This window comes from Caretta caretta, chromosome 2 (genome assembly GCF_965140235.1).
Source record: "Caretta caretta isolate rCarCar2 chromosome 2, rCarCar1.hap1, whole genome shotgun sequence".
Taxonomy (NCBI): Eukaryota; Metazoa; Chordata; order Testudines; family Cheloniidae; genus Caretta; species Caretta caretta.
In genome coordinates this window covers 181,845,791-181,868,204 of record NC_134207.1, presented here as the reverse complement: position 1 = coordinate 181,868,204, position 22,414 = coordinate 181,845,791, and the positions used below count along the sequence as shown (strand labels likewise).

Sequence of the window (22,414 nt, the reverse complement as noted above, 5' to 3'; positions counted from 1 at the left end):
GAGGAGGGGTGCGGGTGCCAGGGCTGAGCGGGGCAGGCGCTGACAGCCCCGTGCAGGCAGAGCCGAGAGGACGGACACTGACCCTCAGGTGCCCGAGCCCCCGGCGGGGCAGTGTCCCCTGCGGAGGCGGGCTCTGCCTCTCCCGCCCCCGGCGCTCTGGGGGCCCGGGGCAGGCGGAGGCGGGGGAGGTGGCCGGCGGGCTGGGGCCGGGGGCAGGAGGGGGCGGCGGCAGCTCCCTGGCAGCGCGGGCTGCCCGGCCACTCGCCCTGTCAGCGCGCGAGCCGGGATCCGCGCCCCCTGCCCAGCCCGGCGGCGCCCTGCACAGCCCACTCGGGCGGGGAAACGCCGCGCCGCCCTGGGGAGACTCAGAGCCGCAGCGGCAGCGGCGGCGGCGGCGGCAGCAGAACCCCTCCTCCCTCCCGGCATCCCCGGCCCGGCTCCCCTCCCGCCCCGGCTCCTCACCCGCCGGGAGCCCCTCTCGCCGCCGCAGCCCGGGCTCGGCTCCAGGGGACGATGCTCTGGCTCCCCAGCGGCAGGGCTCCGGCTCCGCTGCTCCGCTCCCCCGCCGCCCCCTTCGCCGCCTGGCTCCTGCTCAGCCCCCTGTGGGTCCAGATGTCTCTGGCTTCCTCCTTCCTGACAGGTAAGGGGGAGACTCGCCCCGCTCCGGTCCCGCCGCCCACGGGCAGGGGCAGGGTGAGGCGGGCGGAGAGCGGCTCTTCGCCTTGCCCCGCCAGGGCAAAGCAAAAGCGATTCACGCCCGGCCAGCAGGGGCTGGGGAAACGCGCCGGGGATCTGCGCCTAGCAGATGCATGATCCCAGGGACGGGCTCCGCTGTGCATCCCGGGGGGGACGCTTGTGCAGGTAGAGCTTGCAAGAGGAGCGGTGCCCATGTACAAAGGATTTTACTAATGACGATGGGCAACCTTGACCTGCTCAAGCCCAGAAGCTCTTTGACATCAGACCAGATTCCCACCTCCCAGGGCTCTTGGAGTAATGACAAATCCTAATAATAAATGAGCGCCGTTGCTTTGTTTGTTGTATTATGTAGTGCATTGTTTGCTGAACGTACTAGATTTGCCTTACGTTCATTTGTTTTAAAAATGCAGTTCGGAAGAAAAGGTTCGTGATAGTAGGATATAATTACATGTATCCAGGCAGGTGAAGACCTACCTGCTGCTTTCCGCCCCCCCCCCCCCTTGAAGGACATGCTTTACTGACACCTGGTGCATAAAGGAAAATGTTGAGTCAATTTCGAGTAAAACAAGCAAGACGTATTAGGTTTCAAAAAGTGATTCCAACATGAGATAATACAGGACAAATCGGGGTAGAGACCATATCTCTAATTTGATTCCTTTTGTAAATCGACTCTGATGGCAGTCTGTTCTTCATGGGTCAGAAAAAGGTGCTGTGTTGAGTTGTTGGTACTGTACTAAGGGCCTGACCCAAAGCCCACTGAAGTAAATGGAGTTATTTCCACTGATTTCAATAAGCTTTGGATCAGGTCATTTACAGAAGTATCCTATTATTAATGAAATATTCATTATTGCATAGGTCATCTGAGAGGAGAAAAAAACATCTCTGCTGTAAATGGGGCACAGTAGGAAAATCTAGATTTTGTACAGAATAAAAAGGCTAGTCATTTACCAGCTCTCATCAGGATCTTATAGAAACTGCCCCTTTGAAACTGAATAGTTTCTGTGCATTTGTTTCTGGTATTCTTGGTTATTTAGAGCAGGTGAGATTTAATACTGAAGGCTAGGAGCTGTACAGGAGTTTAAAACAGAATTAGGAATCTGGATACTGAAGAGAGCCAGTGAATTAAAATTTGAAAACGTATTTTTTATTTTGATTTCTATCTCAGGATCTGTTGCAAAATGTGAAAATGAAGGGGAGGTTCTACAGATACCATTTATCACAGACAATCCTTGCATAATGTGCATTTGCCTGGTAAGTTTGGATTTCAGGTAATAAGAACACTAAGGGCTGTACTAAAAGTAACTGTACAAAGAAAGGAATACATTGTATAATCAAATCTTGGGTATTGGTTGCCTTTATGCAATGCAAGGTTATCTCAGTGCTGAGCTAACTAGAAAATATTCCAGTTCGCTATCTTGGAATCATCATTTTGACTTTAAACTCATAAATGACTTTAATATGACATTGTGAGACTCACTGATTACTACATTCATCATGTGCATACATGGTGAGAATTATTTTCACAAAGTCACATGTGCTCTAGCACAAAAGATTTCTGCATAGCCAATACCTATGAGCAGAGCAAAGAGGTTGAAATGTGGAGTTTGGGGGTGCTATTGCTTTCAACTTCCACAGATACTGACTGTTGAAAAAATGGGCCAAAATGAGGGATTCAACAAGTTAGTAAAGCAAAAAAATGCAGATGATTTAAAGTCCAAAACTTTAGTTTTGAAAGTACAACACAGTATATTTTAAGGCACTCCTGACTAGACTGATTGTAATAAGAAGATAATGCGAGAGATGATACTTTTATAAAAAGTGTCATTCTGAGGATGTCACTGCCGTTTGTGCTGGGAATTCAGCTGCCATAGTCGTTAACAATTACACTACTTTGTAATCCTTTCCTGAGGAAATATCCCCTGTTCTTGCACTGGCTTTCAGTGTCACAGTTAAACATTTTGGATGCTTTTTAGTTGAGCAAACCTAATGAAATCAATTAGAGTCTTTCCATTGATATTGATGGATTTTGGATCAGGCCCAATGATAACTTTTTAGATATCAATGACAAAGGGGGGGAAAAGAGAGGCATGGAGATGAAAGAAATAAAAGGAAAAACAAAAAATACATGAAGATGGATTTTATAATGAGTCCAAGATTTTATGTTTCCCAAATATCTGCCACACAGCTCTAACTAACAGAAAGGAGTTAGTAGCAGTGAAGAAACAATTTATGAAGAAGTTCAATGTCAGACTAATACTAACACATCAGGGAAAAATATTTCTATTTTTAGACCTCTTTATAGTTTGTAACATTGACTAAGTCGATGCACTTTTAGAAAACATGGATTAACATAGCATGAAAACAAAGTGGATGAACATTGCAAAAAATGCTGGAAGAATTTTGACTCAAACTGGTCTAAAGCAGTGGTTCTCAACTGGGGTCCAGGGACCCCTGGGTGGCCGCAAGCAAGTTTCATGGGGGTCCACCAAGCAGGACCAGTGTTAGGCTTGCTGGGGCCCAGGGCAGAAAGCCTAAGTCCCACTGCATGGGGCTGAAGTCTGGGGCCCTGAGCAACTTAGCTTCACAGTGCCCCCTGTGGCCTGAGGTCTTGGGCAATTGCCCTGCATGCTACCCCTTAATGCTGGCCCTGGCTTTTATATGCAGAAAACCAGTTATGGTGGCACAGGTGGGCCATGGAGTTTTTATAGCATTATTAAGGGGGGCTCAGGAAGGAAAAGGTTGAGAACCCCTGGCCTAAAGAACAGTTTCTCTCAGGCAGTACATGAACTAAAAGATTTTATATCTTTCCACTAAGTGAAATCTGATAAATTACTCTTTTGCTTTTGTGACAGGATGGAACTACTCATTAGTATTAAGTGTTTACAGGATCAGGCAACTAATCTGTAAAGAAGCAAAACTATGGCATTATAAGTGACTATAAAACAATAGTTTCACTATGAGTTCTTACACAAAAATACTATGCATTTCTATAATGTCTCCCATTTAGTAATCTCAAAGATCTTTACTAACATTAATGAATTTAGCCTCTGCACTAATAGCCTCAGTTTTGCAGACAAGAAATGTAAAGTACAAAAGTCTCACAAGAGGTCTGGGGCAGAAGAGGGAATCGAGGCCAGGTTTCCTAGTGCCCACTCCAGTGATTTAACCACAAGACCATCTTTTTCCATCCACAAGACTTCCCTTGTGAGCTGATAATGAAGAGTATAATGGCAGTATTAGCAAACAAACATTTATTTTCTCATCACAATGAAGGACAAATTACAGCATTAGTAGGACATTTTGGGGTCTGCTGGCTGAGATCACTTTTAAGTTCTGGGTGGGCAAAAGATGGCTTTATGCCAGCTGTGTGACTTCTGGATTTTGAGAGCTTTAACTTACGTTCGGCTGGCAACATCCTTAAAGTGCAGTTCCACGTGTTGGGATAACTGAAGTTCAGAGGTGCTCTGACTTCCCCTTTGTACTAGCAACTCACCCTACATCTGTGGCCCTGTGCCTCCTGGGGAATACATGTATGTCAGGAAAATTCCAACTACCAAGGAAGCTGACTTGCTTGCTGTCTGGTTTGTGCCACTGGAGTGGTGCAAAGCAGGCTGAAGGTAACTAAAAATAGTTACCTCTGCTTTCTTGTATATGGCGGCTTTGGCTGTAACTGGAAAATATAATGGGATCTGGACTTCTGTGTCAAAACAGTGCAGTGGACTTTTCCTGACACTAAGAAATAATAAACAGGTGAAGGTGACTGTCTATATCAGAAGTGAGTAGTAAAAAAGATGAAGTAAACCAACCTTCTGAGAAACAACAGTAGAAAAAATATCGTCACTGTAAATTGAAAATCTACAGGAAAAATGATTACTCACATTTTACACAAGAAGCCAAGTATCCCTAGATGATGCTGTATGTTCTACTGAATTATACTAAAAAAAAAAAAAAAAAAAAAAAAAGAAAGATGGTACATATTAATGAATTTGGCTACAAAATCAGTTTGTACTAACTTAATGCTTGAAAATTAAATGTCTAAAATATTGCTCTTTCTGAAAACAAAAGCTGTGAAACTTTGTGGACTCTATGGTTGACTAGAAGAAGTCCAGGCTTTAAAGAACATGTATGAGTTTAATGCGATATGATGGGTAAAGATATATTTGATGATATTCATATGTACACCAGCAAAGTATTGATTCAGTTCAAGGGGGTCATTCATTTTTGTCTGCCATTAAATTCTTTAAGACTTTTGGGGATTATAGCTATAATATCAAATGTAAAATACAAGCTGCAGAAATTCCATTCTAAAAATATCTTCACAGATCTGTGGAAATCAGGTTTATTAATGTGAAAAAAAATCACCAAACCAAAAATACCCATAGACTAAAGGACTTGATCATGCCAGGTAGTACGACCTTGTAACTTTGACTCAATGGACTGAACTATAGTATTGAGACTACTCAGGAACAGAGGTGAAACCTGGGCTAGTGAGAAGTTACATAAATATGAAGACCTATCATGTAGGATACTGGTTTGAGTTTTTCAGAGTTCAGATATGTACTTTAGACTCAAGATTTTAAAAGGAAAGTGAAAAACCGAGTACTATTACTGAATATAAAGGGAAGCTTAGATTAGAATTTGCTAATATGAATGGTCTGTATATAAAATGTGCATGGAATATTTCAAGTTAAACTGTGTTATAAGTAAAGTAAATGGGCAAGTTTAACTCAGTTTTTGTTGGTCCAGAGTTTTGGCTGAAAGTGGTCTAAAGCTAAAAATAGGCTCACATCTGATATCATAGTGTTTTCTTTAAATATATATATATATATACTTCAACATAAGCTTGGAAAAGACATAAAAATGCTACAGTCTGGCAGAAATAGGTGAGAGGAGAGCCTGCATATAATTATAGTGCAAAAAATTAAAGTCCAACGGAAACAATTTATCCTGAATTAAACTTTTGAGCTCTGAATTTTTCAAAGGTGAGATGAGCTCATGGCAGCAGTGGTGATGCTGGTGATGATGAGGATGATGATGGATGTTTGTGGTGGTGAAGAGAGCCGTGTAATTTCATTCTCATGCATCATCGTCTGCATAAACCAAAACACTTTGCCAGAAGCAAGGAGGGATCCAAGAATAACCTTATTCGTTGGCTGGAGTCAGATGGATGTAATTTTAAAGTGAAAAAAAAATTAGCATACTAGTTCAAAGGGATAGGTGAGAAGTGCCTGTTGTTCTTAATTACAATGAACTGGGTGACTAAACCCTAGACAGGTAATGATAAATTTGTTAGTCTCTAAGGTGCCACAAGTACTCCTTTTCTTTTTGCAGATACAGACTAACACGGCTGCTACTCTGAAAGATTGCCTGATGGTTGCAGGAGCTTATCTCTCATGTATTAGACCTACAGCAAAAATGGTTCTTATGCTATCAAGAATACTAGGGTTTTAGTGTGGGGTGGAGTATTTTTTCCCCAGGATCAGTAAGAAAAATGTATATGTCACATATGAAATAATAGCTGATAAAAGCCAGTGGTAACCTTGACGAACCACATCTAAACCAGTTCCATTTCTTCCCCCCACTCTGCCCCCTGCCTTAAACCTGCCAGCTACACCTGAGGAGTGGTAATTGTACTTCTCAACCTTTTATCACCTAAATCCAGAAGAGAAGGAAATAAATGTGAGCCAGAAAGTCTAACCCAGTGATGAAAATCTGAGAAAAGCTTTGAGGCAGGATCTCAGGAAACTAGAAATCAGAGCTTTGCTTGGCATGAGTTTTATTTCGGCTTTTAACTCCAAATATGCAGTATAAGAATTTGACCTTTGCTGATAAAAATTATGTTAAATTCAGTGTTATAAGAACCAGTATTCCACCTAACTCAGCATGTTTTTGATCCACATATTAAATTAAACCAAACAAAAATAACCCACCCAAGAAAAAAGCAAGAAAGTTATCCTACCTGGATTTTCGGGATTCTTTACCTGTAAGTATTCCAGTTGGTTTCTGTTGCACAAATCCATATCTGAGAGTGGATGGCCATCAGGAGAGCAAATGTTCAGCACATGTTTGATGAAGATGGCAGTGTTTTAGTACATCAGGATTCAATTTTTATTGTGTCAAGCTATAATGTAGCCCAGATGAATTTTAGTGGAAAAGTGTATATTAAAAAAAATCATCAAACAATTATTTCATACCTATTTTATTTAATATAATTTCAATAGTTTCATCTAAAGAACCTACCAAAAGAGCATCTTCTGTCAGTTTGAATGATCCTCTCCCTTTATTACTTTATTACCCCACAAAAACAACGCCACCCAAAGAAACAAAAGCGCCTCAGTCACAGTGGTTTAATAGTAACTCTCATAGACTCATAGTGAGAGAATGTTGTTTTGATCAGTATTTGAAAGGCTCTTCCTCCAGCGCAAACATGCCCCTACATAATGCTGGGTTTTATTAGCTTTTATCCAATTTTAAAAAAAAAGGCAAATATACATTCTGTTTCCTAAATAGAAAAATGGTGTCTGGTGCAGCTGAGTGTCTGTGTATTTTTTTGCCAGAGACGTTGGAGGCCAGTGTGTGTATATAAAGATATTGGTGGGAGCGAGGATTTACTGAAATCATAAACTAAGGTTAATTACATGCTGTAGAAACAATTTGGTTTAGTAGACTCTGCAAAGGGATGAGTTAGCAGTTAGCTCATAGACTCTACTATAATTCTGCTACCATATACAGTAAGTCAGCATAAGGCTAGATTCTGGCTTACCTGGGTGCATAGGCCAGACAAACAGCACACAAACCAAACCAGCGCTCTTTAGAAACACACGACACAATGTGGCCCATCTAGTTCCGGCTCTCCAGAAAACATATGGAGAAGTCTGCTCCTTGGGACTTCCCCAAATGGAGTTGAGGAGAGGTGTGATGTATATTTACTACCACATACAGATATGGGTACCCTAACCAAGCCACGCTGCCTGCATACAACCTCACATGTAATTTATTTTGGTTCTGAGTGAGAATATATTATGCAGCCAGACCTGTTCATAGCCAGTGTAGAGTCATAAATTATACTGCTTTTGTGACATAGTCCTTTGCGGGATCGGACCTATTTTCTGTTGTCAGCTAGTATTTGGTCTGTAATATCAGTTTAAGTTTGTAAAGTGCTTTGGAATCCTACCTGATGAAAGGCACTATAAAACTGTAAATGGTTAATTATTGTTATTTGTTATATGTTACTTGATGGAGCGAGGTTTTGATTTTTGTTATCTCTGTGCCTCACAAATTTTAAGTTGCTTCCAATCATCACATTTCTCCCTGCAGTGAGAGTGACACTGAGTCTTGCCAAGTGTCTTGAAAAAAATTCAAGTACTAGGTGAATTGTGGTGAATTTCCCATTTGCCCTGCTCTTATCAGTCGGATCCATTTCAGATTGACTCATTGCTTTGTACTGCCTGGTGAGATTGCACTCCCCACAAAGATGTGTTTGCCTTTACATTTCAGTTTATTATTCTGCATCATGACATTCACTTTGTGATTTGTTGCAACAGGATGTAATGCATTATGAGTGACACAACGTGTTTAAACTGTGCCATAAATCTGCAATAACAGATACGTGAGGCTTGAAGTAGCTATTTCACGTTATCCTTGGACTATTTGGGATAGTGAATAATTCACTACTTGCACATCACTAACAATGAATTTGCTGCACTGAGCCAAACACACAGTGCTGGATTGGTTACAGATCTTGGCACAGCCCTACTGGACAGAAGCTGACAATAGAAACGCAGCACGTACGTTGAAGATTCAGTATAACAATTATGGGAAAAAGCTTCGCTGTCGCATAAGTAAAGGCTCTGAAAACTTGAGTACAAAAGATCATAATTAAAATGAATAAATAATACATTCAGTAAATTGTGAGGGGCACAGAAATGCCATAAACTAAATGGAAAAATGTAATATAAGTTGCAAGTGTCTTTGGAACGTTTCTGTGGTAAGTACAAAATGGATCAGTCTATGTTAAGGCACTTTTTTTTAATTGCCAATAAGAACAACATTATTAAAAAGCTGGTCCAATGTCAAAATGGAGTTTTAAAGGCATACAAGTATCTGTACATGGATTTGATAGGCTTTCAAGTTTCTTCCATTGAGTTGTTAAAAGTCTTTTTAAAAGTCTGGTCCTATAACGTAATGACTCACAGTATCAGTGTTTCTGGTGTTCAGTTTTGTGCTGCCATACTGTGGGGGAAAAATATTTTTATAACTGTTTTTAGTTTCCCATCATGTTTAAATAGAAATTTTTGAGGGAAGAAAAAAGTTAATTTGAACAAAAATCAAGTGAAATGGAAACCTAGTGCTTGTGGGGGGTTGTTTGTTTTTTACATTAAGCTCATAGTCAAATAATGTCATGATAATACAAATTATATTGTGTAAAAATCTTTACCTGCATTACTAAACAGTAGGGTATTAAAAAACGTATTGTACTTGTATGCAATCATCTTGTACCTCATTACAATTGTAACTGCTGCCTCTCATGCTTCCTGACTTTTCCTTCTATCTGGCAGGCTGCAGCTAAAATAATGTTCCTTTTAACCTGCTCTGGCCCTTCACCGACTCCCTGAACCTTTCTGTATCAAGCTCAAACTCATTGCCCTCACTTTCAAAGTGCAGCCTACATCTCCTCCCTTATATTGCCCTACTCCTTGACTCATGACCTATGCTGTGCTAACTCTCCTAGCTTTCATATTCATTTTGTCTCTTTCTCCCAGTCATATCTTGTGTGTGTGTGTGTGTGTGTTTGTTTGTTTCTTAGTTAGTTTGATCCTCTGTGTCTGGAACAGTGTCCTTCTTTCAGTGTGCAACACATCTTTACTCTCAGTCTTCCAATCCAGGGTGGCCAACTTTCTAATTTGTGAAAACCGGACACTGAGAGCCAGAACCTTCCCCGCCCCCTGCTCCACCTCTTTCCCCCTAAGGCCCCACCACCCACTCATCTTCTCCCGCCCCCCGTCACTTGCTGCTCTCTCCACTTCCCGCCTGCCACCAGCTGAGCAGGGCTCTAGAGGTGGAGGGGTGATGTGGGCAGGAGGTTCGAGGGCGAGCCACACTCCAGAGGGGAGGGGTGACTGGGGCAGAACAGGGCAGGGAGAACCGCGCTCCAGGGGTGGGGGTACTGGGGTAGAATGGGAAGGGAGAGCCATGCTCTGGAGGTGGAGGGGTGACCAGGGCAGGATGTGAAGGCAGAACTCCGGAACAGGGCACAAAAGAGGCTGAGAAGGGGACTCAGGTCATGAGTCTGGCCACTGGCCCCACTCCTCAAATGCCACAGGTTTCAGGATCCCTCCTCCTGGATGTTGGCTGCCGATACTTCTGTCCGCCAGAGCCACGCAGGTCCTGAGTGCTCCTCCAGCTCCAGCAGCAGCTGCTTGTCCTGCCTTCCCTATGGCAGAATGGAAGCCGACTGCAGATGGTTACTCAGGTAACTGGACTTTTGGTGTCCAGTCAGTAGTGCTGACCAGACACTGTTGGGTCCCCCTTTTTGACCAGACTTTCTGGTATAAAACCGGACACTTGGCAATCCTATTCAAATCTCTCCCTAAAAACCACCTGTTCTAGCTAGCATTCCAAAGCTGAACCCCATGCTAGTGCTATGCATTTCTCTCTCCTTATACCTTATTTTTAAATTTTAAAATGTCTTCATGCACATTTTACAATATTCCTTTTCTTTATTTTTGTTACCCACAGTTCCTTGTCCATTCCCTACACTCTCCTGGTCTGAGGTTGTCATTTCTTATGTTCTTCTATTTTAGACTTTTTTTTAGAAGAAGATACCACAGTGTTTTGCTCCTGTAATTGGCCAAGCAGATTGATTGTGCTGTTAATTAATATTGGAGTTGGAAATGTGTTTTGTTATAGTGAAAAATGTTGATGAAAATGAAAAAAGGTTTGGTTTTTGCTGAAGTTTTTCTTGAAATGTTTTTGGATTTTTGTTGAAAAACTGAAAACCCCACAATTTCTGTTTTTTGTTTTTGTTTTTGACAAAATAATGTACAATTAGAACTGGCTGGAAAATGCTGAATATGTCAAAATTTGGGTGAAAGATCGAAGAATTTTCTGTGGAATTTTCTGACAATTTTCCTCTCTGTTTAAACCAGAAAAATCTTGAAATTTATAAATTTCAGTAAAAAGTGAGGGAAAAAGTAGGAACCTTTTTGCAATTCCCTCCCCTTTGCTCCTCCCTATCTTTCAGCCAGTTCCAACAGTAATAAAACTAGAGATGGGGTCAGCTGTGTAATGTTCAAGTTTAGTTTAGAGTTTGGGTTCAAGGGTGAATCAATTTAATGACGTCAAATTCTCACAACCTGTTCTCATGAGTTTTCAGCCCGAAATGTGGGGAAATCAGACTCCACACATATTCATTTTTATTATGACAGCTGAGAATTTACAGAAGCTCTATAACTGTCTTGGGTTCCAGTGTTGCAAATATTTATTCAAATGAATAACTTTACTCATATGAGCAGTACCATTGACATAAACATTATCAGCATCAGGACCTTCCCTTTATCATTATTCACATACATCCTTACTATTAAGATAAATAATATAATCTGGAAAATTTAGACTATCAAAATGAGTCCTCTATAATTTTGTCAGTCTCAGCCATGAACTATTTTCAAATAATCTGTAGAGCAAGCATTACTCACTGAAGAAATTCACAAATAATTCTGAATAGGGAGTACATTTCAGAAAATTGCAATCTGCTCACAGACAATTCACAAACAGAAAAAAAAGAAGATGATATTTGCATTATTATTTGCACACTTTATTTTTAAATTATCCACTTCCATCCCAGAGAGGTAGTGGTCAAAAACAACAGAAACACCACTCTTTTAAGACCCTCTACACTGGAATATGTACAATTTAAATTCTTTAATGATGATACCTGGTAAGGTATCTAGGTACTCAGGTCCCGATCCTGCAAAGACTTAAAGCACATGCTTAGCTTTATGTACGGTGACTATTGTTTAAAGTGAAGCACATGACTAAAACTTTATAGGATCAGGATCTTAATAATGAAATGTGGGAGTGGTGGCCTGATAATTTGGATTTCTGACAATCCATAGGCTAAAACTTCTGGTTTTATTTGATCATACTCACTATCATAATCCTTAAATTTAATGGGAAATGGATAGGGCCCAAAGGCTGCAAACACTGTGCCTGATTATGCTGTTCTTCTGCTTGTTTGTATTTTTGTTTATTTATTTATGTGAGAGGGTCTAGTAGTGACTGGAGAGCTACAAAACAAGGAGTTAAAGATCTTGATTGTCTTGATCTTGTGCTTTGTTTCTTTAGTCTGACTGAGTCATGGCTAGTGATTATGTATAATTGAGGAGGGGTGGAGAAGAAGACGAATTAATTGATAAACAATTGCTTGAAGGCTGGGTAATGATGGTGTTTTCATGATACCAGTTAGTGAAGCACCTGCAGGCTGTACCTTTTGGAATTCACTGCTACAGGAGGGTATCATCATGTCAAATGTTGTGGCTGGAATGGATTTTAAAAAGGACCATTAACATAACATGTAGCTGTGCAAGCTAAGACATTGACAAGGGTAATCAAATCACATAATTCAGAGTATTATTTAATGGCCTCTGGGGAAAGAAAATGTTTTTTCCTTTATAAGGCACAACTAATTTTCTTGTTTATCACTTTTTTTTAACATCTGATGTTGGCTACTGCTGAAGTCAGTCTAAAAGAATTGGTGGATCAGTGATCTGAACTGGTAAATGCTTTCATGCTAAAAAAATTCATTCTGGGCTGCAAATGTAGCTTGCAATAGTTTAGCCTGGAAACAAGGATTTTTTTAAAGTAAATTTTTGAAAGAATGTTGGAAAATTTTAAAATTTTACTTTAAAATAATGAAAGAGTAACAGGTACGATTTTTTTTTTTTTGGTAAGACTTTTGCTCTAGTCTCATTAGGCATCTATGGGGAAAGGAAAAACGTTATGATGCTGAGATTTAACAAGTAGCTAGTGTACACATGCAAAAGTATGGTTTGTTTAACTTTAACATTAGGAGTTTTAGGACACAGTGCTAATGCACCATCTATACAGTTGCTGGTACATAATTTGATGGAAGTGTGGTAAGGTCTCTAATCCCCAAACAAAGAGCTCTGTTACTCCGATGCTAGCTGTGGCAGCAGCATTAAGAATTTCCAAAATTCTACCTTCTCTTCATTACACAGGGTGATGTGTTCAATAGCCAGAGCTATGTTCAATATCTTATTGTTTATAAAAGTAGGGGTCTCTTTGCCACCCTCAAATCTCTTGGTGTGTTAAACCAACCCACATGCTGAAATGTACAAATGTCAGAGTCAAAAAAGGGAACCCTATAATAAAGGGAAGCTCACTGGAAATCAGCCATTTTTGAGGGATGAAGATGTGTCCCATTGGCTCCTGTCTGATCACTGCTATCTGTTTTGTCCAGGCAGCATTGGAAGCTTTTTAGAGATTGGCATAGTTTCAGGCATACTGAGAAGAGCTAGATGGGACTTCGCTCCATGAAAGTTCTGTTTGACTCCAGAACCAGATGTTGAATAGCACTGTTTCTAAGGATTTTAAGCATCTTTTCAAGATTTTACACTAGTCTTGTGTGTTTGTGGGTGTGATTCTTATATGACTAGGGCCCTCATTTCTTTTGGCTGAATGTTAAAACGTCTAAGGGGTTCTCATTGTTACACACCCCATTTAATATACCATTTAATGTCATCTTAAAGTTACTAAGGTCTCTCGTGCATTATTATTGTGGAATCTCTGAATTTCAGACTGACTTTTCCTCCTCCCCTTCCTTCCTGCGTTTTCCTTTCTGCTTATCTAATAGTATTGCTGTGTGAATTCTGGCTCTTCAGACTAATCTGTGCCATTCCACACGGTGAAATCATTGGTGGCTGGGTTTCTAGCTCTGTGGATTTTTGGCCATGCATAATCCCCTTTCCCGGCATTTGAGGCTTATTATTTGGGCTAACAAGATGCTATCTGCAGTCAATACCTATGTAAATATAACCAGCTAGCAAAGATCTTATTCACACCTGATATATCATACAGCCTTTACAACCATCAAGAGACATAACTGCAGGAGCCAGTTCTAAAGCAGGTTGTGTTCTCAGTCTCACAGGGCCCCTTATAGGCTGTAAGAATTGCTGGTGGTCAAGGCCAACCATGCAGATGTCTTTAAAGTGTCCCACCGGTGACCAAAAGTCACTTTGTCAAGATGAGAAATGGGTTGTGCATAGCTCATTCATGCTGTTGCTTCAGTCTGATGTCAGCTCCATTTACTTGTCAAAAACAGGTATTTTTGTTACTTCCAGCAGTGCAAGTGGAGCCAGGGGTAGGGAGGAGGAAAAGGGAACACAGTCTATGAAAAATATATTTGTATTGCTTCTGCTCAATATATTATGATTATTGAGATTCATAAGCTTTAGACATTCTAGACTCTGTTTGTACATGTGTGAAAGAGAAGGGAATTTGCTTTCCAGAAGTGAGACTGGCCCTGCAGGGCTGTGATTTCAACCACTGAATTTTTCAGGCAGAACATGGTTGTGCAATATTAGTTCCTTCTTTTAGACACGGTAACTTTCTTTCCAGAGAAACATTTACAAATAAAAACGTAATTACCTGGGTCTGCTCAGCACCACAAGGCATTCTGAATATTTCTCTTTCAAAGAGCCAGGTTTGAGCCTCTTAACTCATACTGGTGGTTTCATTGATGGCAGTGAAAGTACTTGTAAGGTCTGCACAAACTAGCCCAAAAGTAGCAGTGGCCTAGCCACAAAATGTGGTCATGAAGCAGAGACACACAAGGAGAAGACATGTCAAATAAGGTGTCATTTTTACATAGTCACTTTTCTGACCATGACCTCATTTGGGCCCTGACTCTGATCTCATTATATCAATTGGATGAGGATCGGGCCCTTTGAAAAGCCAGCCACTGAGATAAGCTATCCATGCAGTGATTAGCGCAACTGCCTCAATGTGACACTAATAACTGCAGCTCAAAGCTCAGTTCTGTTTGACCTGAGGTTATGAAGTGCAGAGGAAGGAGGTACTGCACGGTGAAGGCCAGAGAGAAAAGACCCTGAAAATTCTCGCCTCCTTCAAAAAGTCCAGGTTGAAATGGCCATGTTCCTTGTACCTCCCTTTTAAACTGCTCCTCTATGGAAACTGGTACAACACTGCTACCCCTTTGTCTCAACAAGCCTCAGTGAATAATTATTTCTTTTTGTATCACAGGCAAGAAAACAAAAAGCAGGGTCAGCACTTAACAGACTTGAAGAGGGCTAAAACAGCAGTGTCTGGAGTCCATGTGCTTAGAAAACAAACTGTTGCTACTTTCTTTTGGACTACTATTTTTATTTGGTGGCTGTTCCTCAAGCACTTTCATCCTATTTGAAAACCTGCTTAAATGAAGAACTTCTCTGATGTTGTCCTGTTTTTTTTGTAATCTACCATTTTTGGGAAACTTTTAGGACTCTTCTTGATTTTTGAGGTGTAGGGTGAGGTATGTGTATTGTGGGACTCCCTGAACAAAATCCAAAACACCATACTTTTAAAAGTCTTTTTGAAATTTTTTTAAAGGATAAAAAGAACCCCTTATGTATCCCCTGTTACTGCTTTTGGCATACATCATATTTTAAAGGATACAATACTATGACAACACTGTCAATTAGTGATGTATTGGGGTAATATATCATCAGAACATCTTTTCTTTAGAGAATACGGGCAGTAAAAGACCAGGCAGATCAGCAGGGAATCATCTTTTTTTCTTTCTTTTTCTTTAATCTAACTCTGTTTTTGGGTTGTACAGAAGTGAATTTCTTCATGGGATATGACTTGTTGCAAAATAAGCTAGGAGGCCCAGTGGGCTTTGTAAACCCTTTTAAAACTGCATGGCTTCAGGGGCTTCTTTGTTCAGAGTTTTTCATACAGGCTCTGGCCTTTAAGAAAGCCCCAAAAGGCCACTACCTGAATCTCCAGTGTAAAAGCTTAGCTAAGCAGACGTCAGATACAAGAAGCAATAAAGGTTGCTCTCAGACACAATGATGGGTATGTCATTGTTCAGACAATATATTTATACATTTATTTCATTAAAATAACTTAGTTAATGGAACTGTTTTAAATAAATGTTCAATAAAGTCACATTACAGCACTAAAAGAAAAATTGAGGACTATCCACTTGGTGTACATAGATCAAACAGAAACACAATGTCTGGCTTCATCAGAAAAGGGAAATCTTGAACTTGAGGACAGATGCTGATGTGTTTCTGAGCATTTTCTGTATTTTCATGGTGGTGTGCTTCACTTTACTGCAATAAAGCCAACCCTGGGAAATAAACAGAACATGGGTAATGGGGCCAAGATGGGAAGAAATAGAAGTGGAAGGGTTGCTCTGCTGAAGGGTCAGAGTTGACGGAAGGTTTAGAGATTGAACAGACCTTGAAACTTTGGCTTGGTCAACATTAGAAAACTTGCACCAGTTGGTTTTAAACCAATCTTATTAAACCCAAATCCCTAACATAGAAACACTTGGAACAGTTTAACCCTTGCTTAAATCAGTTGAGTGTAATTTGGAACTTAGCTATGTAAACTTCAAAGGTTATTCTAAGCAAAGGTTAAACTTGCTTAAGTTTATCTACATTAGGGGTTTGTATCAGTTTAGCTAGATCAGCACAGTTGTACAGTATACGCAAGAGACACACAGCTATAACTGTGGAAAATATAATTTGCTTTCTTAGTCACAGACTTAGAGTCAAACTGACACACGTCCTATCTGACCAAGGTTCTACTTGTCTTACTGACTGCTAATTTGCATAAGATTCAGCATCGACAAAGAGCTATTTAGTATTTACTATTACTCCTTTCATAATGCTAATACCTAGCACTTTTATATAGCCCTTTCCAGCAGTAGATCTCAAAGTGCTTAACAAAGGAGGTCAGATGTAGACTTTAATAGGAATATAAAACATATTTATATTTAATTTTAAAAAATACCCTAATGGAAGATTGTAGCTAAGAATTTTAAATGCACACAAATCAGAAAAGTCAAAGGTTTGGTTCCCACAGAACCATAACATCACCCCCCAACTTTTACCTGCCTTCCAGTTTATATATACTATTTTGTGTTACTGTATATGCTGCTAAGTTTGCACTGAAACCTGAGGTTCATGTCCCTATTGACAGAGAGTTTCATATTATATTCTATTGAATGGTGAGAAGCTTTGCTTTTGACTTCACTGGGACAAAGATTTGACCCTATCACACGTAAAAGGTTAAAGTGAGGAAAAATGTTTAAGTGGATAGGGCACTGACCTAGGAGACCTGGGCTCTATTCCTGGCTCTACCATTGACCTACTATGGGCAAATTACTTCACCCTTGTGTGCATTCGTTGTCTGTCCACCTTGTCTATTGTAATTATAACTCGCCAGGATAGGAGCCATGTCCTAATATGTGTTTGCACACTGTCTAGCATAATAGGCTCGTGATCTCAGTTGTGCCTCTAGGTGTTACAGTAATACAAATAAATGATCATATTAAATGAAGCTCCTCCTACTCATGGTGCTGCAATAGCAGGCCACTGGGCTGTCTTGAGGGAAAATCAGGCTTGCAACTGACCACAGAGGTCAATTTCCCCAAGCTGGTGAACATTAGGTACATTGCAGAAATGGTATGTTTGGTCTAAAGGGGGTTGTGAGTGGTGAGTACTGAACTACTTGTACATAGTACTGTGTTTTTTGGTTGTGGTGCGGAATACACATCTGCAGTGAAATTTTTGGGTCTTCTTTCAGCAAGCAAGGGCTTTGTTTTTAATTGCGCTTCCTGGGGGAGAACTGAAATTCTGAAGAGAGTAGTTGATATTGGCAGAGCTCCACCGCGGAGAGATCTGTAGCACTATCCCTGCTCAATGTCAACAGTGGCCTGCTGCTTTGGGCATTGGGGACATAGGAGCCTAAGAGATTATGAAAATGTGGAAACAAGCAAGAAACTACTGTGTGCTGTATTTGGAAAAAAAGGTGGTTTTGTGTTCACAAGAGGAAAAATTTTGTTTTTGCAAGGACTGAGTTGACATATTTGATTCATGATGAAATATCATTTGTATCAATATAACACAACTTTATGCTGAAAACCTGGTAACATTTTTACTATGAGCAAGCCCCCAGTCTGCAACATTTAAGCATACGCTTAGTTTTACTCATGTATGTACTCCTATTACAGTTAATGGAACTAGTCACTTGCATGAAGGAAGCATATGCCTCAATGTTTGCAGGGTATAGATTTGAATTTGTAAATCAAGACAATGTTATTGTTTTTTGCAGAAAATTGTCTGTTTCACAGACAAATATTTTTTCCATTTTGCACCATAACCGTTTTTTAGTATCCTTTTATTTTTGTTTTAGTGTCTTTTACCTGCAAAAACTTTCATTTGTTTAATTGAAACTAGATACAAATTTGAGGGGAAACAATGAAAACGAGAAATTTTTCTTACCCCACTTGTCAGTGGTGAGACATTTTCTTACAGTTCACTGCTTTGTGAGTGCTTTTGCCTCCCTTTTCTCACTCAGGGCCTAATTTTTCAATTCTTACTCATGCAGAGCAGGGCTTACTGAAGAGAGTAATCCCAGTGAACTCAAGAGGGAGTACTTGATTGTGTAAGTGGTACTCATGAGAGAAGGTTGTAGAACTGGAATCTGAATCATAAGCTAAGCAACAGTACCAAATGATCAAGGGTGGGATTTTCAAAGGCACCTGACTTTGGAGCAGTTGTCCCATTGATTTTATATGGGAAATGTGCTCCTAAGGCTGTGTCTATATTAGGGAACTTACAGCAATGCAGCTGTACTGATGCTGTAAGGTCTCTCATGTAGTCACTCTACGCCAATGAGAGAGAGCTCTCCTGTCAACATAATTTAATCCACTCCCAATGAGCTGCTGAAGCTATATCGGTGGGAGAAGCTCTCCTGCAAACATAGTGCTGTGCATACTAGTGCTTATGCCAGTGGAATTTATGTCACTCAGGGGGGTGGATTATTCACACCCCTGAGAGGTGTACATTTTGCTGACATAAGTGGCAGTGTAGACATAGTCGAATTTATAGGTGCTTTTGAAAAGTTCACCCCAAATTCTTGAAGGACAATTTTTATCCTTGTTTGAAGGCTTTCAGCGTGACTTACATTATTGTTTCAGATGACAAATGCATACACTTAATCTCCTATTCTTCAAAAATTTAAAAGCATGTCCTTAATTTTATGTTGTGTGGGTTATCCCACTGAAATCCAGGCATAAAGTTAAGACTAGACTATCTGAAGAGTGCATTAGTGTGACCAGCATAATGTAAATAGTGATTGGAAGTAACTGCAGGATTGGGCCTTAATGTCAGATCAGATTTCTATCCCATGGTATCAACCTTCTCAGTCAGTCTTCCTTGTTCTCCCTTTCTACACAGATCTTTTTGTTTAAATGAATGTTTAGGTAATATTTTTCCTGTTCAACAAAGAGGTACAGATTAGATATTTAAAATCTACATGATTCAATATAAGCCTCAAAAACAAACAAACAAACTAGAATGTCACAGTGGAAATTTACCCTTTGACAATCAGCATCAGTGATAACTTTACAGCCAATTCTACCCCTATATTGGCCAGTAAAACAATGGACTCAGAACATAGTCAACTGGATCACTCTGCAGAAAGAACAGGAGTACTTGTGGCACCTTAGAGACTAACAAATTTATTTGAGCATAAGCTTTCGTGGGCTACAGCCCACTTCATTGGATGCATAGAATGGAACATATAGTAAGCAGATATATAGATATAGATACACACATACAGAGAATATGAAAAGGTAGAAGTAGCCACGCTGGTGCATCCACCAAGAAACAAGGACTCCTGATCTTTTTCTCTTCCAAATTTTCTCAAGCCAAATGCAGGCTACAGAAAGTAGTCCTCCTAGTGGTTGTTCTGTGAAACAACAGAGACCCAATAGGGAATCCAGAAGGAATTTGGCTGCTGCTTCAAGCTGTGGTTTGGCACAAGTCCTGTGCAAGGTCTCTGCCAAACATTCAGTTGTTTTTTACTCTTTCTTTTCATGTTGACATTTTATTTTACTGTTCCACATGAGCTTATGACTGTTAGTCTTGATATACTTTGTTGTTAGAATGGGGTACTATGCACAGAGTTCTTTGATGGAAGGTAAAAATATGAGCTATAAGTTGCAGATGAACAAATTATGGTGAGAGGAAGCTTCAGAAAAGGCAACATGAAGTTCTAGCCTAAAATAGCCTCTGCCTAACTTATCTTTTAGGAAAATGAATTTTCATCTCCTTTGCACTTACTTTGAAGAAGAGAATTTCAATGGCAAGTTTTGGGAGATGTGAAAAAAAAAAAAGTGGGTTCCAAACAAAATATTCTAAACTTCTCTTGAACATGTTAGAAATATAATTCTCCAGGTGCTGGACTCAATTAATACAGGAAAGAAGATTCAGTCAGACTCTGCAGCCCTTCATGAGGTCCTTTATTCCATGTGAGCCTGAGATTCCGAGCATGAACCCTACATGTCTTTGCTGTGTAGTCACAAGGGACTTACATCAGATGTGGCGGTATTGTTATGAATCAGCTTGACCCCTTTTAAAATATTACTTTTTCCCCAAACCTAATAAAACAAACCTAGATGCAGTCTAGTTATGTTCTCTCCCTTTCTCTCTGAGTGTATATGAACATTAAATTAAAAAAAAAAATCCCAGATGTGAATCCATAAACCATCTGTTTAAAATAACTATTGTGTAGGACTATAATTACAAGTTATTTATTATGAATCTTGGGATCCTATTATGGATTTTGACTGACTCCCAGGTTTCTGATTTAGCAAATGGCTTATATATATATATGAGCTATGTGTCTCTGCTGCACTTTTCAGTGCCCAAGTGCATGTCCTTTTAATGAAACAAACAAACAAAAAAAAACACTCTTATAAAAGATGGCTTCTGCATGTTGCAGTCCGATATTGCTGTTCTTAAGAGAAAACCTCTGAAAGTATCTGAGAGCTTTCAACAGCTTCAGAAACAATGTTGACAACACAGATGCAGATTTGGTAGTATAGCTCTCCTTCATGCTGCTAGTTAACAATTCCTTAAATGTATGGCTTGGACAAGTAATGAAATGTTATGATTACTAGAGGGTGGAACTTATTTGGAAGGAAAGGGCTTGCTGTTAAAATCCATTTGGCTCAATTGCTGGCTCACCCTGCTGCACCCTTGCAAAACTAATGGGGAGGAGAAAGAGAAATTTAAATAAGCAGACTGGTGGTACATGTTACAAGCAATATTTTGGAAGGGTGGGTGAAACCCCTCACCCTCTCAAGAATTCCTCCTTGTTTCGTAATGTTTTATCTTCTTACTCTTGCACACCATGGACCTAGAAGATCTGCATTGTGTAACAGACTACAATAGACTAAACAATGATTTACCAGCCCTGCTTTATCTTCTGTCTTGTATGAATGATATGAATAGTGTTAGCCCTTTCCTCCACGTCAAGTCCCCCGGGTCTTGAGTTATGCTAAGATGTGCTCTTATATGAAAAACTAAAGAACTATAACAGTATATTCAGCAATAGTTTAAGGGCTAAAATCAGTCATGGAAGAAACAAGTGCAACTCCATGAGCTTCAGGGGAATTATGCTTGTTAATGTTGAAAACAAGAGGGCTTTATGGTTAAGGCACTGGACTCAGGAGATTGGTGCTTAATTCTTGGCTCAGCCACAGACTTCCTATCTGACCTTAGGCAAGTTGCTTAATCTGTCTGTCTGTGCCTCGATTTTTTCCATCAGTAAAATGAATATAATAAATAGTCCTTCCCTTTTTCCTCCCTTTGTCAGTCTTGACTATTTAGACTGTACGCTCTGTTTTATCTCTTAGTGTGTGTTTGTTCACACAGTGTGGCCTGGATCTTTCTTGAGGTCTCCTAAGTCTAGATGCTCCTGTAATACAAATAATAATAATAATGTCATAGCTGAATTTGACATAAGATATTTGTCCTTTAGAATTTTGATGTTAGTGGTGCTTCCCCCCTTTCTATGTGCATGGAGAAATCTGACACACAGGGAGGCTTTCAATAGTATATGTTATATTATTACTTTGAAATTCAGAAAAAATTCTGTAAAATTCTATGTTGGGACTATCTTTTTCTTCTCGATTATTTCCCAAATTTGCTAATATGCCTTTTCTAACTCTCAGATCTAAGAAGTGATCTTGGAATGTGAAGATCATGATAGGTTCTTATCTGCCTCTTCCATCATCATCATCAGTGATAAAGATTCTACAATCATGATGTAGCTGAAAATGTTGATGATGCATGAAGCAGAATAGGATGCAACTTGTCCTGCCATTGTTTTATTAGTTCTATGGTGCCAATGATAATAAAAACTTGTCTTTGGCAGTGAAGTAAACAGATTTAAATCAGATTTGTGGGGCCAAATATGAAGTCTTTAATCAGGACCCAATTGTACCGCCTTTAAATGCAAGCAGAAGGCTCATCCTTACACCCATCTCCAGTCCTAGGCATGGAATGGCTGGGCAGCCACCTCCAGACTCAGAGGAAGGTCAGGATTATGTGAGAGGAGAGGGAATTAGTATGCTCAGGGGAGGAGTGGGTGGGCAGGATGGTGGAGGAGATGCAGT

General features: G+C 40.0%; 1 protein-coding gene across 3 annotated transcripts in view; it reads left to right on the top strand.

The window, feature by feature from the left end:
• The first annotated feature begins 208 nt into the window (after positions 1-208).
• The window catches only part of BMPER (BMP binding endothelial regulator), a 267,662-nt gene continuing 245,456 nt past the window's right edge, over positions 209-22,414 (top strand). For 2 of the 3 annotated variants that reach the window (XR_012667155.1, XM_075125625.1), the window contains exons 1-2: positions 209-640; positions 1,862-1,947. Coding sequence is in view for 2 of the 3 variants with exons in the window: in XM_075125625.1 (XP_074981726.1) it covers positions 514-640; positions 1,862-1,947 (213 nt within the window). In the remaining variant the exon portion in view is untranslated. The remainder of the gene's footprint in view (positions 641-1,861; positions 1,948-22,414) is intronic. The other variant, XM_048839067.2, reaches the window with a different exon arrangement.